This window comes from Carettochelys insculpta, chromosome 3 (assembly GCF_033958435.1).
Source record: "Carettochelys insculpta isolate YL-2023 chromosome 3, ASM3395843v1, whole genome shotgun sequence".
Taxonomy (NCBI): Eukaryota; Metazoa; Chordata; order Testudines; family Carettochelyidae; genus Carettochelys; species Carettochelys insculpta.
In genome coordinates, this window is record NC_134139.1 from 73,870,442 (window position 1) to 73,885,983 (window position 15,542).

At 43.6% G+C, this 15,542-nt stretch overlaps 1 protein-coding gene across 2 annotated transcripts in view; it reads right to left on the bottom strand.

Moving 5' to 3' along the window:
- ACTN2 (actinin alpha 2) overlaps positions 1 to 15,542 on the bottom strand; it is a 125,616-nt gene that overhangs the window by 73,782 nt on the left and 36,292 nt on the right. For both annotated transcript variants that reach the window (XM_074990113.1, XM_074990114.1), the window contains exons 2-3: positions 8,899 to 9,013; positions 5,078 to 5,197 (exon numbers count right to left, since the gene is read on the bottom strand). In XM_074990113.1, the coding sequence (XP_074846214.1) occupies positions 5,078 to 5,197; positions 8,899 to 9,013 (235 nt within the window). The remainder of the gene's footprint in view (positions 1 to 5,077; positions 5,198 to 8,898; positions 9,014 to 15,542) is intronic.

Sequence of the window (15,542 nt, forward strand, 5' to 3'; positions counted from 1 at the left end):
TGATAATTAAAGTGTATACTCTTGGGTGGGAGAACTGAGGGCAGTGTACATGCCAGCTATGTTTCATTTATTTCTGTGTATATTGTTAATTGATTTTATTCATGTTTCGTCTGTAACCCTGTCTCCTAAAGCTGTTAAGTAAAGGTGCGTGTTGATTCTTATGTGGTCTATTAGACATATACGATTTATATTGTTTGGGAGTTAAATCCAGATTATAACTGAAATAAGTTTCCTGGAGGTTTCCAAAGGCACACCATGAAGTGTGTACAGAGGCCAGCCAGGTGGAGGCACTGGCATTTTACAGAGCTTTAGAAATCAGGGGTACAAAGGGAATTCCCAACTATCCAATATCACCACTGGGACACTCAGGATCTCCTTTCATATTGAACCTCTCAGGCACACCAACACACAACTGAGTGCTTCCTGCTCCCCAGTAACCCAAGAAGGGGAGAAAAGGGGTTACATTTGTGTTTGCATTGCCTGTTTACTTTGAGACAACGGCAGCCACTACCTCTCAGTTCAGCTCAAAACCCAATCTCAGCTAAACTACATCTAAGAAACAACAATCTGGCAGTCCTTCCTATTCACAATCTTCTGTACTAGCAAATTCACCTCCTTTTTTTATTCATCCCAGTACACAATTAGTTTGTCAACACAAAGCGCCTTTGTTTGTTAAATTTTCTTCATGCCCTCTCCCCAAAACCAAACCAAACCAAACCAAACCAAAACTAACAAAAAAGCAGTGATTAGCCATTTCCGGGGCGACAAACACTATACATACACTGAAGAGAGAGGACTCAAACACATTCAATAGATCTTTGAACTAGAGTTCTACAGGACTACTGGTTTAATCTTTCTCCTAGACCTCTGGTTTAAATCACAGTTGGTGGCTCTAGGTTCACTACAAATTCTTCATTGCTCAGAGTATCAGAAAATTAAGCATAATCCTCAACAGATGTAGAGACAATAACTTCACAGTTTGGAAATTAAAAGGCATCCCAAAAATGTTTTGGCAAGATTAGGTGATTTACGGCCATCAGTAACCATAGCAGAAACACCACAATTTGGCTCGTTTAATATGTTCCTCTCTGTGTCTAAATAAATATAATACATATAATAACAATTATTATGATTATGAACAAATAATACTTGACTTTTCTATTGTATCTTCCACCCAATAATCTAAAAAGCTGTCCAAACAGTAATGAATCAAGCTTTGCAACTATTATCTCTCATTTTACAGATGAGGAAGCTGAAGAACAGAAGTTAAGTGATTTGCCCAGTGTTACACAAACAGTCTGCAGCAGAGCTGGGAACACAACTTAGATGTCCTGGCCCCTCAGATGGGCCACCTTCTTAGGGCAGATTTATCCTAGAGGACAAAATTGACCTAAGATACATAACTCCAATGATGAGAACAGTGTAGCATTCCAGAAACACAATTTTATATCCCTGCTATCTATCTTCCTGTAAGTATAGCCATGTCCTTGTTTACTTTTGAGGTCCAATTAACTTTCTGTGCTTCAATTCTACCATCAGTAAAACAGGGAAGATACTTTATCTCACTGGTGTATTGTAAGGATAAAGTCATTCATTCAGGCACTTAAAAAGTGTTTTGATAGCTTCATGTGAAAATACTATATACAGGTGTCAAGGTCTTTTATAATAGACACTTAGAACACAAACATTAAGTTTATACTTTCAAACCTAAATAAATTACCTGATTTGCAAAAGTGATATACAGCCAGAAGCTCCCACAAATCAATGAGATATGCCTGGGGTTTTACGTGCCTAATTGTGGATAGAGGAGCCTAAAGCTAAGCACCTTGAATATATTGGTCAGTATGTACAAAATATTACCCAGTAGAATGCTCACTCTTCAGCAATACCACACGCCCTGAAGAGCTCTGAAATTCTGTAGCTGACTTGAAGATTCCCATGTGACGGTTAAGAGCACTCCTCATCACTCTACCTGTTTGTTCTGTTTCAATTCTAACTTTGTCCTGTTTGTTCAGCATTTCTGTACCAGCTCTGCAAATCGTCTGTCTTACACTTGATTTTTATTTCCACATGTAAATTGTCTCTGTGCTGCCCCCTGCTGTTCACAGAATGCAAAATTGCTCTCAGAATAGCACTAACTCTAAAAAAGACATCCTATCTGGGGAGATATCTGTTACTATCCGGGAAGGGATGGGGGATACTTTTTTCCTGTTTCTCCCCCATAGTTTGTCCACTTTGTTCTAGCCAACGGACAAAAGAACAGTAAAATATTAACTAAAACAGCACTTTGATGAGGGGAGAGATTGCACAAGCCATAAATACTCAAAGACAATTAAAATTAGGACTGTCAAATAACACATATTAATGTCTGAGTTTAATGCAGAGCAGTATTAACATGTTAAAAAATTAATGCATTAATCACAGGGGTTAATTGACAGCCCTCCCTGTAGCTCCCTGGCCCCGGCCCCAGCCCCAGGCCCCTGTGGGAGCCAGTGCTCCAGCCCTGGTCCCCCACGGTGCAGTGCCAGGGGGAATCTGGCACTCCAGCCCTGGTCCCCTGTGGGGGAACTGCCCTGGGAAGCCGGTGCTGTGTGCATGTGTTCTGTGTGGGTTTGTGCTGCTACACACTGTGGCTGTGACTACAATAGCAAGTTCTTTTGAAAGATTTTTTCGAAAGAAGAAGTCTTTTTTGTAAGATCCCACGGAGCATCTAGACACAAAAAGTGCTTTTGCAAAAGTAAATGGAAAGAATGTGGCACTCCTTTCGAAATCGCTCTTCCTTTCCAGTTTCAGGAAAAGTGCCTTCTTTCAAAAGCTTCTTTCGAAAGAAAATGTGTGTAGAGCCTTTTTTTCAAAAGAGCAGTCCTCAGGGCACCTGATTTTCAATCCCTGGTCTGTTCTTTAGAAAGAGCAGGGACTGTGCGGATGCTCTCTTTTGAAAGAGCAGATCACCCCTTTTGATCTGCTTTTTTGTGTGCAGATGCAGTCTTTTGAAAGAGATCTTCCGGAAGGGCTTCTTTTAAAGTATCTCTGTAGTGTAGACATAACCTGTGTATTTGTGTTTCTACACAGTGTGGCTACATCTACACTAGAGAGTTTTGTAGACAAAACTGGTGTTTTGTAGACAAAAGTCATGGCACGTCTATGCACAAAATGCGTACTGTAGACTGAAACTGTCAACAAAGAAGCTGTGTAGATGCTCCGGGGGGCCCTTTTGTTGACAGAGCCAATCAAAAGATTGATCCGCTTTTATGTGTAGACAGAATCTGTGGACAGAAGTTTTGTCTGAACATCTCATTCGACAGTAACTTCTGTAGACATATGCTTCTAGTGTAGACGTAGCCTCTGTGTGTGATTCCTGTGTCTGTTTGTGTCGCAGATAGTGTTCTTTTTATTGTTTAATCATGCAATTAATCATGATTAATTTTTTAATCTCTTTACAGCCCTAATCAAAATCAGTATTTTAAAAGCACAAAGCCGCTACACATACATTTTAACAATGAAGCTGTTCAGTCTAATCTGCTAGATGCTGAATTGGAGTCCAAGGGAGGCAGAGTCTCACCTGCTGTGAGATCCTGCTTGCTTCTGCAGTTAGATTATGCTTCCCAAAATCCAATCAGTTCATTGTGCTTTTCAGTATACCTGCAGTGACTATTTGGAGCAAAACAGCAAAGTAATCATGTCATTAAGCTACACCTAGCACTATTTCCCTTGGGTTTGGTAACCAGCCAGCTCCAACTGCCACTTTTTCCATTGTCCACTCTTGACTGCATAGAGAAACTCTGAGCCTTGGTCTTAAAAGTGCAGTAACCACGTCCTTCATACACTATACTCTCTAATAATGAGATAAATAAAAATCCAGGTACAGTTTAGAGGTCTATCTGATTTCTGAAGTTACTGATTTTTAATAGCATGTTGGTGTAAAAGAAGGTACTGAAAGAACTAAATACTGTCCTAATCTTTAGGAGGAGGAACGGGCAGAAGGCAAGAAATAATAGACCATTAAACAAAACCATTGAGAGAAAAGCAGTCAAGTAGCACTTTGAAGACTAACAAAATAATTTATTAGGTGAGCTTTCATGGGACAGACCCACTTCTTCAGACCATAGCCATACTAGAACAGACTCAATATTTACGGCACAGAGAACCAAAAACCGTAATCCAGGTGGATAAATCAGAAAAAAATTATCAAGGTGAGCAAATCAAAGAGTAGGGGGCAGAAAGGGAGGGGGGAGCCAAGAATTAGATTAAGCCAAGTATGCAAATGAGCCCCATAGTGACCCAGAAAATTCCAATCTCCGTTCAAACAATGTGTTACTGTGTCGAATTTGAATATAAAAGACAGTTCAGAAGCCTCTCTTTGAAGAGTGTCGTGAAAATTCCTCTTCAGCAACACGCAAACTCTTAAGTCATTAACAGAATGGCCCACTCCATTAAAATGCCAGCTAACAGGTTTGTGAATCAGGAGTGTTTTTATGTCTGTTTTGTGCCCATTAACTCTTTGTCTAAGAGAGTTTGAAGTCTGTCCAATATATAACGCATCTGGGCATTGTTGGCATATGATGGCACATCTAATTCTTAGATGGCTTAATCTAAGTCTTGGCTCCCCCACCCCTTCTGCCCCTCTACTCTCTGATTTGCTCACCTTGGTAATTTTTTTCTGATTTGTCCACCTTGATTACTGTTTTTGGTTCTCTGTGCCTTAAATATTGAGTCTGTTCTGGTATGGCTATGGTCTGAAGAAGTGGGTCTGTCCCACGAAAGCTCACCTAATACATTATTTTGTTAGTCTTTAAAGTGCTACTTTACTGCTTTTTTGTTTTGATAGTATATTGACTAGCACAGCTTTCTCTCTGTTACCATTGAGAGAAACAAATTCTAGGGTCACCAAGAACTTCCATAACCCACATTTTCCTGCACCCAAACCTTTTCAACCTCTGCAGTGAAGCAATCAAGATGCACTGGGGGCGTTGGCCTTCCTTGGCAAAGGAAGGGTGAGGACAATTGGATCCTTTATCTAGCTTCTCTGGGGTACACACACCTACAGACCCAAGCCTTATCAAGTGTTTCCACATACCTTCTGCACCAATTGACACAAGTTTCACTCCTTTGCTAGCAATAAAATCCAAGGCTTTATTGACATTAGCAATTTTATGGAAGCGCATTTTGCCTCTGTCTGGTTTTGGTAGTCTTTCCCCTGCAGTGAAACAAAATGAATGCAATTATCCTTACAGGCACCTGGCAACAGATATGCAAGTGACAAGAAAAACTCAGAGAGGATACATGCAGTATATTGTCCAAAAATTAACATTATTCTGGAAGTATTTTTTGAAAGAATGTCAAGAGCCTTTGAACAAACCCATAAAAAGCAAAGACGTGACTTACTTTGATCTTCCAGTAGAGCAGTGAATCATGAATAAAATGTAATGTTTGCCCTAACTAAAGAGATATATCAGTGCATACACTTTTCATGTTTTATGTTGCCACTAGTGTCTGCTTTAGAGTAGCTGAATACTAAAAAGGAAGGGAATAGGCTCTTTCCCATAGCTCATCATCCTTTCCTACCTGATTACAAGAGGAGACAATCATCAGTCACACAGCCTTATCAGCTCTTTCTGCATAAAATTCCTCCCTGCCCAACTCTAGGGCTTTTGAAGAGCTGCTGGTGGATAGCAGGATTGGAAGAGATGCACAAGGGGAAACAGGAATATCCTGGGAAATCTGAGGATCTGTGTGGTTAAACAGGAAAAATCACAGACCTCAGGACCATGTGGGCATCCCTGCATCCTCTGGACTTATCCCAACCTCATCCATCAATGGCAGACTGGTTAATTTCAGAGCCATGCTGCTGCCACTGTCCGGTACCCAAGGTTCCATGACTGTGGTTCCTTGTATGGTTAAGAGAAACTATATGGGAATAAGTATCAGAGAATAGCTGCGCTAGTCTGTATCCACAGAAACAATGAGATGTCCTATGACACCTTATAGACTAACAGATACATTGGAGCATACACTTTTGTGGGCAAAGACCCCTTTTGCAAGATGCATTAGAGTGGAAATTCCAGAGCCAGGTCTAAATATACAGGCACAGGAAAAGAAGGGAGTGCCAATAAAGAGGAAGGCCAGAGTTAATGAAGTCAGTTTAGTTAGGGAGGATGTGGCTCACTTCCAGCAGCTGGTATGGAGGTGTGAACGCCAAGAGAGGAGAAACTGCTTTTGTAATTGGCCAGCCACCCCCAGTCTTTGTTCAATGCTAAATTGATGGTGTCACATTTGCAAATGAATTGAATGAAACTGCAGTTTCTCTTTCCAGTTTACACCAGGAACATCATCACAGGCCCTAACCACATCAGGCACACCATCAGGGGCTCATTCACCTGCACACCTACTAATGTGATATATGACATTATGTGCCAGCAATACCCCTCTGCCATATACATTGGCCAAACTAGACAGACTCTATGTAAAAGAACAAATGACCCCAAATCAGATATCAGGAATACCAACATATAAAAACCTGTAGAAGAACAGTTCAATCTCCCTAGACACTCAGTAGCAGATTTAAAAGTAGCCATCCTGCAATAAAAACACTTCAAAAATAGACTGCAGTTTCTCCTCGCTTGGTGTTCACACCTCCACATAAACTGCTGGAAGTGGGCCACATCCTCCCTTCTTTTCATGTGCCTGTATATTTAAACCCGCCGCTGGAATTTCCTCTCCAGTGCATCTGACAAAGCAGGACTTTGCCCACAAAAGCTTATGCTCCAATACATCTGTTAGGTGCCACAGGACTTCTCGTTGTTTATATGGGAATAAATTCCCCCCATACTCAAATTCAAAGCCTTCCATACAAAAACATGATCCAGAAAGGCTCTTTCCATTGCTCTATTCTCTTTATCATCCAGTGTGCCCCTCAGAACCACGTCCTCTTTTGTGGGCATCTTCAGCTAATCATATAGTGACTCCTTCCCAGCTTTGAATGACAGAGGAAATGGATGATTTAACTCATTTGCATAAAAAATCAATGGGAACTGTTAGGTGCTTGGCAGTTTGATGATCGTGCCACTAATATTTAAGGTCTCTAAATAAGGATTTCTGGGCCTGATTTTAGGCACCAACTTTTTAAAGATTTGCCAAGTAATTTAACAGCAACAGAGAAGGGGAAAGGAGGCAAAGGGGGCAATTGGACAGGGGCCTGATGGACTAAAGGGGGTGGGGGCTGCTGCCCTGCCCAGGTCCCAGGCCCATTTAAATAATGCAGCATGGTAGGACTGCCGGTAACCCCAGCTCTCGGAGCTGCACAGCTGCAGGGTTATAATCGTGTGAGTGACCGGGGAGGGGAAAAAGGGGCTGGGAAGAGAAGGAGGGACCAGGCACTGAGACAGAGCTGGTAACAAGCCTGTGGGGAGTGTGGGCTGAGGCTGGCAGAAGAACCGGGATGGGAAGGGAAAAGAGCAGAGAAGCGGGGGAGGGGGCCGTAGGACCATCAGGGGACAGACCTGGGCAGGGGCTAGGTGGGAGCCAGAGAGAAGTGGGGTGAGCTGGGAACAGGAACGCTGGGGAGCAAAGCTGGTCTGTGGGGGCAGAGCTGGGCAGATGGCTGGAGGGGGACAAACAGGGAAAGGGGCCAGGCTGGACACAGGACCACTGAGGGGCAGAGCTGGGCAGGGGATCATTAGGGGTGTGACAGAGAGGGGAAGGGGCTGAGCTGGACACAGAAAAGCTGGGGGGCAGAGCTGGGTGGGCAGGAGGAGTATAGGGGGAGATAGCCAACCTGGGCACAGGAACGCAGGGGGGCAGAGATGTGCAGAGGGTGCTGAGGGGACAGAGGGGGAAAGGAGCTGAGCTGGGCACATGACTGCTGTGGGGCAGAACTGTGCAGACTTGATGACGGCGGCAGAGAGGGGCAGGAGGTCGAAGGGGCACCTCCATGCAGATGGGAGATGGGGTTGTGACCAGCCAGTTAGTCCTCTGGTTAAGGGGTGGCTCAGGTTTTTGGATCTTTAACAGTTTTCATTCTTTTAGGAAAGTATTTCACTTATTCTTTCCTACTGATGATACTTAACTCTAAGGTACGCTAAGAAAAAAAAATTTTTTTTGCCAGTCTAGGGATAACCAGAATTTCCAATTCAGTTGTCCTGCAAGAAGGTGTGGTTATTTCAAAGGGTTTTACATGTTCCTTTTTCTTTCCATGCAAATTTGGCAGGTGCACAATTTCCAATAGAAATAAGCATTAGGAGGATAGAAGGGTGCACAAAATTCCCAATTGTATGCTTGATACAAAAGAACCTTTGCAGAGTAGTAAGGGCCCAGGGGACAAAGAACATTTTCAAGAATATAGTAGGGTCTCAACATTTGTGGGGGTTGAGTGTTGGGAACCCTTGTGAATGTTGAATTTCGCGAATATGGCAGCCCCCCAGCTGCCAGTGCTCCTGCCCGGGCCCCAGGGAAGTGGCAGCTGCTGGAGCTCCTGCCCAGAACCCTGGGAGAAGCAGCAGCTGCCAGCAATCTGTGCCCTAGAGCCCCAGGGAAGCGGTCGCTCGCGAATAATTGAATTTGCAAACCGTAGGTTTGCGAATATTGAGACTCTACTGTATTTACAGAGAAACTGAGGTGAGAAAACAATTTTTATTTTCAGCCTCAGGCCAGAGGCAGTGAATGATCCATCCATTTGCTCAGGATTCTCAAGTACAGCTCAGCAGCTCCTCCAATGGACAGTAACAGATTTTACTTGTCAGACTGGAGTCCTGCTCATCCAGGCAGCTGGAAAACAGTGTTGTTTCTAACCTCCCTGCAGGATTGATTTGTTCTGTAATTTTGCATTACAAAATCTCTATGAAGTTCTAGTGTCAGAGGCAGCATTTACTAAATGCATTAGACATTTTATGCCTAACAAACCTGAAATGACTTCCAAGAGGAGCATCAGTTTAAGACCATTCCTGAAGTCCTCTTCTATGTTCTCAATCTGCGTGCCTGCTTTCCTTAGGTGGGAGTTGCACCAAGCTGTAAAGGTCTGCAACAGCAATAAAAAACAAAAATACATGTCACCATACCACCTTTGAAAGCAGAGGGCTGGCCCATCTGAGCAAACACTGCAGATAAGATTGTCCAGGCTGCCTGGGGCTGACTAGTAATACAGAAAATTCTGAGGCTTACTAGTGACATTGATAAGACAAATTGCCTATTTAAACGCAGAGTATTTTAAAAAAAGAAATACAGCCTAGTTTCTCAAAAGCTTTACAACAATCTATGCACAGACATGACAATCTGCGTGGCTTCTGTATTTTCATAAGGCCTGGTTCATCAGGTAATATTTTAAAAATTTGACTTTCTCCCCCTATTAACTTCCAGACAGTGACCACAACCTTGTAAAACAACACAAGTGCAGAAATGGAAGTACCCCTAGTTAAATTTATCAAAGAAAAATGTTTTTAGTCTACCTCCAGTGTCTTTGGGCATGTATAATTAGTACTGTATTAGTGACATGGGCTAAAAAAGTGCATTTGCAAATTCCAGAAATTATTGTACTTATCCTGTGACAGAGAGATATTAGAGGAATGTAGAAAACACAGCTGAAAGCACCCAAAACCAAAATGCACAGGAATTTGTTACATGGGAGCCTTGCATATCCATTAGGAAAGCTAACCAATAAAAGGCTGAGCCTTTCTCACTCACCACGATGACAATTACAGTAGACCCCCTGACTTACCTGTAGGTTGCATTCTTGGACAACCACGTGTAAGTCAAATTTTGTACATGTCAGGACCTGGTGGAGAGGAGCCCTGCTGCCTTCGGTTCCCCCAGTCCTGGCTGCAGCTGGCTCCCCGCTCCCATGAGTGGTGGAGAGCTGGGAACCAGGTGGCAGTCTGGCTCCCCTCCACTTGCAGGAGCTGGGAAACTGACAAGCACTGCTGCGCTGGTCAGTTTCCAGGCTCCAGACAGTGGCAGGTAGCTAGGAACCAGGCAGTAGCCTGGCTCCCAGTTCCTCTCTGTTCTGGAAGCTCAGAAACTGACCAGTGCTGCTGTGCTCAGTTTCCTGGCTCCAGTGAGTGGCAGGGAGCTAGGAACCAGGCAGCAGCCTGGCTCCCAGCACCCCTCCACTTGTGGGAGCTGGGAAACTGACCAGCGCTGCTGTGCCTGTTTTCCAGCTACCAGCCACTTGCAGTGCAAGTGCAGAGGAGCCAGGAGTCAGGCTGCCACCTGGTTTCCAGCTTCCCACCACTCAGGATCTCAACTCGCATTATTTTAAGAAACACATAAGTTGAAATCATATAAGTCAGGGGTCAATTGTATCCGTTTACTTTCAGATGCTATTGCATTTGGCAAAACTGTTTTGGGGACATAGGACTAGGTCTGAACAGCCAAGCAAATGTTAAAAACAGACCCATAAAAACCAGGATGCGGCAGATCTCAGTACTATGTTCATGATCTCACCCATCTGCACACAGAACATTACTGAGAGTTATGTTTATTTCCTGCTACTCATGGAAATTGATTCATCTCTCGCATGTTGCCACTAAGGTCATCATTAAATTAGCAACTGTACCAGTAACTAAAGAGCACAAAACCCAAATTTGATATCCAAAATAAATAATTTACTTTTTATTCCAATTTCTGAAGGGAGCAAATCAGTACTTTTTGCTGTTGAGTAAGGATTAATCCGATACTTGTGTTCATTTTACAAGTGAATTAAAATCACGCCCCCCCAAATTCTGTTGGCCTCTCTATTCTCTAGTGCTCAGATAAGATACCACAATCATCACTGTAAGAACCTGAACAGAATATTCTGAAATAGTGTTTCACTGGAGAATCCCAAAGAGCTTTGAAAATGCTAATTAATTCCAACAACATACCTTAGAGATAAGTAATTTTATCACATTAAGTATACAAATGGATAAACTGAGGCTCAGAGATGGTCTATGCCTTGCTCACAGCAACTCTGTGGCAAAGCTAGGCATAGAAGCTGGATGTTCTCGCACTCAGCCCCCCTTTCCCCCCAGATCTAGTCACTAGATCACACTACCTCTTTATTACCTCTCATCTCTTTTGCTCTACCTACCTTCCCTTTTTTTCTTATGCTATCGTTCATTTTATAAAGATTCTAAAGACACCTAGCAGCTAATGTTGCTCCTCTACAAAGCAATCAAAGATGCTACTTAGGCCCAATCAAATAATTTCCAATGTGCAGACTGATATAGGATTGGTTCATCTCTGTTTTTATATATTGCCCCACAAAACCTTTTCTGTGTGATTTTTTGCTTTCCCTTTTTTGCATTTTCTTAATGTCTGAATATTAAATCTAAATCAATCCCCAAACTGAAAATTACCAACATAAGACATGGAGTCAGACCTGTAATCTCTCAAAATTGGCAAATTTAAAAATATTATCTGATCACTGCCCACACAACCTATACACCAGGCTAAATGGTGTTCTGTTGTATGGTATTGTTGTATGGCATTGTATTGCACCCAATTACACCAGCATCAAGGGCAAGGGCATCAAGAAACCACTGCAGCTTATAGCAAAATATTTTGCCAGTGCCATTCTTTGTTAGGTTTGTTGATGAAATGCTGCTATCTGTATTTCACTTGTCTTGTGCCTCCCTGAAAACACAACTAAGGTACATTCCAGCAGACTATATACATGTGACTTTATAATCCAGTGCCCACAAAAAACTGGCTTGTTTCCCTAAAACTAAACATGGCTACATGGGCATCATTTAAATCTCAAGGGTGAGCTTATTAGTGATTTCAGGAATGCTGCAGATAAGACATTGCCAAACTAACAAATTGCATTCCCAGACTGGCAATGCCTTGCCCAGTCCACATTTTATTTAAACCTCAATCTTTCACTCTCTTACCATGATCCCATTTGTTGAGAACATAAATTGGCATTGCTCTGGCTCTGACAGTCTCACCAATAGTTCTACAAATTATCATTAAGCAGTAATTAAAAGCAAACTCAGATCCTGGAGATCTAACACAACCAGCATATAACACTATAATCTGCAAATCGTTAATCCTTTGGGATTGAAATTAGAATGAATTGGGGGAGCATATTATTTTCACTGCTTATCTGTTGGGAATGTATCAAAGTAGCAGACTGCCATGAGGAGCAGGGTGGAATTGAAATCACAGAGCAATGGCACAGAATAAAATCGGTGCAAATAAATGTCTGGAACTTTGGCCTTTTGAATCTTATATTTATTTGCAAAAAGTAGCCTCTCAATTTTAAAAATGCCCATTACAACAGCTACCAGTACAGGAAAAATATGTTGTCATTCTAAGCGGAGAGAGCACAGAAAGCAAAGACAAGGAATTTGAACTACTTTCTGATTCCTATAGGAAACTTCCCCAGAGCACCCCCACCAGCCTGTATGAATCCTGATTTGGAAAGCCCATGTTGAAGGATGACACAGTAATTCAGGTTCTATGCAGGCAGTTCTTGGCCTCTCTGCAAAGAGCACCAACAGGGTTTTCTGTGTCATTTGTAGTGTAAAAATATATTCACTGAAAAGTGGACTGAGAAGACCAAATAGATTTCACTTACCCTATTGAATCGCCATGAACTTGTGGATTTGCAGTCACTGGGATAACCCTAACTTGCAGTCTGAGTGCGAATAACTCCCCCCAAAAATGTGTACTTTTGCAAGGATGCAAACTGAAGGGCATAGTATTTCTGACGGAATAAACAGCATACAGGAAGACAGAAAGGGTCCTAGAGTCACAGAAAAGCCGACATACAGCATTGCTGATAGGGGGGTGCAAAGGGGGCAATTCAAGGGGGCCCAGTGCTTTAACCACCACTGTGGCAACTGTAGCTCTCGGCCCCTCTGAACTGCCAAGGCAGCGCCCTTACATGCGGTTGTGTGGGGGTAGGGGCTCAGTGCCACAGTCCAGGCGGCACTGAGCGCCAAATGCTCGAGGCCCGCCCCTGCTGCCCTTGGCCCCACCTCTTCTGAGCACAGAGCCAGTCTCCCCTCACACCTTGCCCCATGACCCGTGGCAACTGTCAGCACCATTGCCTACATATGCTGCATATGCAAGAGTACTGATTAAAAAATTAACTTTCTTTTGTTGCTGTGGCAGTTCTAAAAGGAAAACACTACAGTAATTGTGATCCTTTTGTCCTGATACAACACAACTACTGAACTTCCTGAACCATTACTTTCTGGCCGCATCTACACGTGCACACTACTTCGAAGTAGCGGCGCCAACGTCGAAATAGCGCCCGTCATGGCTACACGTGTTGGGCGCTATTTCGAAGTTGAAATTGACGTTAGGTGGCAAGATGTCGAAGTCGCTAACCCCATGAGGGGATGGGAATAGCGCCCTACTTCGAAGTTGAACGTCGAAGTAGGGCACGTGTAGACGATCTGCGTCCCGCAACATCGAAATAGCGGGGTCCGCCATGGCGGCCATCAGCTGAGGGGTTGAGAGACGCTCTCTCTCCAGCCCCTGCGGGGCTCTATGGTCATTGTGTGCAGCAGCCCTTAGCCCAGGGCTTCTGGCTGCTGCTGCGGCAGCTGGGGATCCAGGCTGCATGCACAGGGTCTGCAACCAGTTGTCGGCTCTGTGGATCTTGTGTTGTTTAGTGCAACTGTGTCTGGGAGGGGCCCTTTAAGGGAGCGGCTTGCTGTTGAGTCCGCCCTGTGACCCTGTCTGCAGCTGTTCCTGGCACCCTTATTTCGATGTGTGCTACTTTGGTGTGTAGACGTTCCCTCGCAGCGCCTATTTCGATGTGGTGCTGCGCAACGTCGAAGTTGAACGTCGATGGCACCAGCCCTGGAGGACGTGTAGATGTTATTCATCAAAATAGACTATTTCGATGTCGCTACATCGAAATAAGCTATTTTGATGTAGCGTGCACGTGTAGACGTAGCCTCTGTGTTTCTAATCCTCCCCATGAGTCTTTCATAATAGGGTGACCATCCCATTTTAGCCAGGACAGCCCCATATTTCAGATGCCAGGAAGGTGTCCCAATTTATTTTAACAAAGGGGCTAATCGCCCCATATTTACATGAGGGAGTGGCTGCTGCCCAGTTCCTGGCTCCACAAGGTGTGGGGCGGGGGGGTAGGACCCCCTGTGGGGCTGCAGCCCCATTCCCAGCGCCTTGAGGTGTGGGGCAGGTGAGGAGCTGCACTTGCTTGGTACCTGCAATCGGGGAACCACCTTCCTGCCAGGGTGTCCCATATTTGGGCTTGGGAAATATGGTTACCCTATTTCGTAAGGTAAACATAGACTGTACCCGACGGCACTCGAGCAATGACAGATGAAAATACACAGGCACACACACTGTGCAACACCGACAAGAAACATAATACTTTATGTTCTGTTCTGTGAAGCAGAAGCCCAATTGCCCTTGTGTACCTTGCAGTCTACTGAACAGGGGAGCGAGCTCAGATTCCATGATCTTCATAACTAGATCTTGATGCCTGTCAGAGAGTAGTTAAATATAAGCCAATAGTGGGTTCCCAAAGGGTGGGAATTTACATGTTAATACACATACTCTGCCATTCGCTTAAGGGGAAATTTCTTAAAACTGACTATTAATTTGCTTTATAGCTCTGCCCCTGATATATCCCTGCTCTCTCAACTGGTGGCAACTGGGACCGTTCATTATTTCAAGCCTAAGTGGGATGTAATGACTCACTCTGTAGTTATATCTGGTATCACTGTGCTATGAGTACATGGCAAAAGTGCTGCAGAGAGAAAGCCTGCCAGAACATTCTTACTAGAGGAGACTGAAGACTCTCTTTGACACACAGCCAGCTTATGCTTATTATCCATATTTCAAAATGTAAGCCCTGGTCCTGCCATGTGACCTGCTAGCATGGACCCCTGTGCCCAGGTTACTTCAGGACTGGAGCCTCACTCTCAACTGGGGACACAATCTGCATGCTAGCTGTGTGCATCATTTTAGTTAAAAGAGAGTTAAAAGTTAAAAGAAAGTGAGAGACAGACAGACAGACAGAGACAACAGTTTCCCCTATTGGCACAAATCATACCTGATACATACAATCCAGGCCCAAATTCAGAGGTATTTTAGGCAGTCAAAGTTGCATACACTTGCCCAGGGATTAATATAGCCCATTACTTTTATCATATCTGAGTAAGGATGTAGAAAACAGAGACAGAAAACAAAACCAATCAACTCATTTGATTGATTCAGCCACTTGCCACACAAAGACTCCCAATGCAGTATCTGCTAAATCTATTCTAGTTGTGATAATAGATGGTGTTCCTCTCATGCCCTCTGGAGGACAACTCAACAATTTAAGAAATCTCACCTTTGGGAAATTCCCCCCATTTTCCTAATATTTAACTTACATTCTCATTTCCCACTACTTGCCCTGTTACTCCTAGTTATACCTGCTTGGACCATGGTCCACCATGGAATTTCTTCCATTTTGTTCTGAAGCATCTGGGATTCACCATTGTCAGAGACAGGAGCTACAGCTACACTTACAAAAAACTTCGAAATGGCCAAGCTAATGGCCAAATCAAAGAATACAAATGAGGCGCTGAAATGAATTAGCA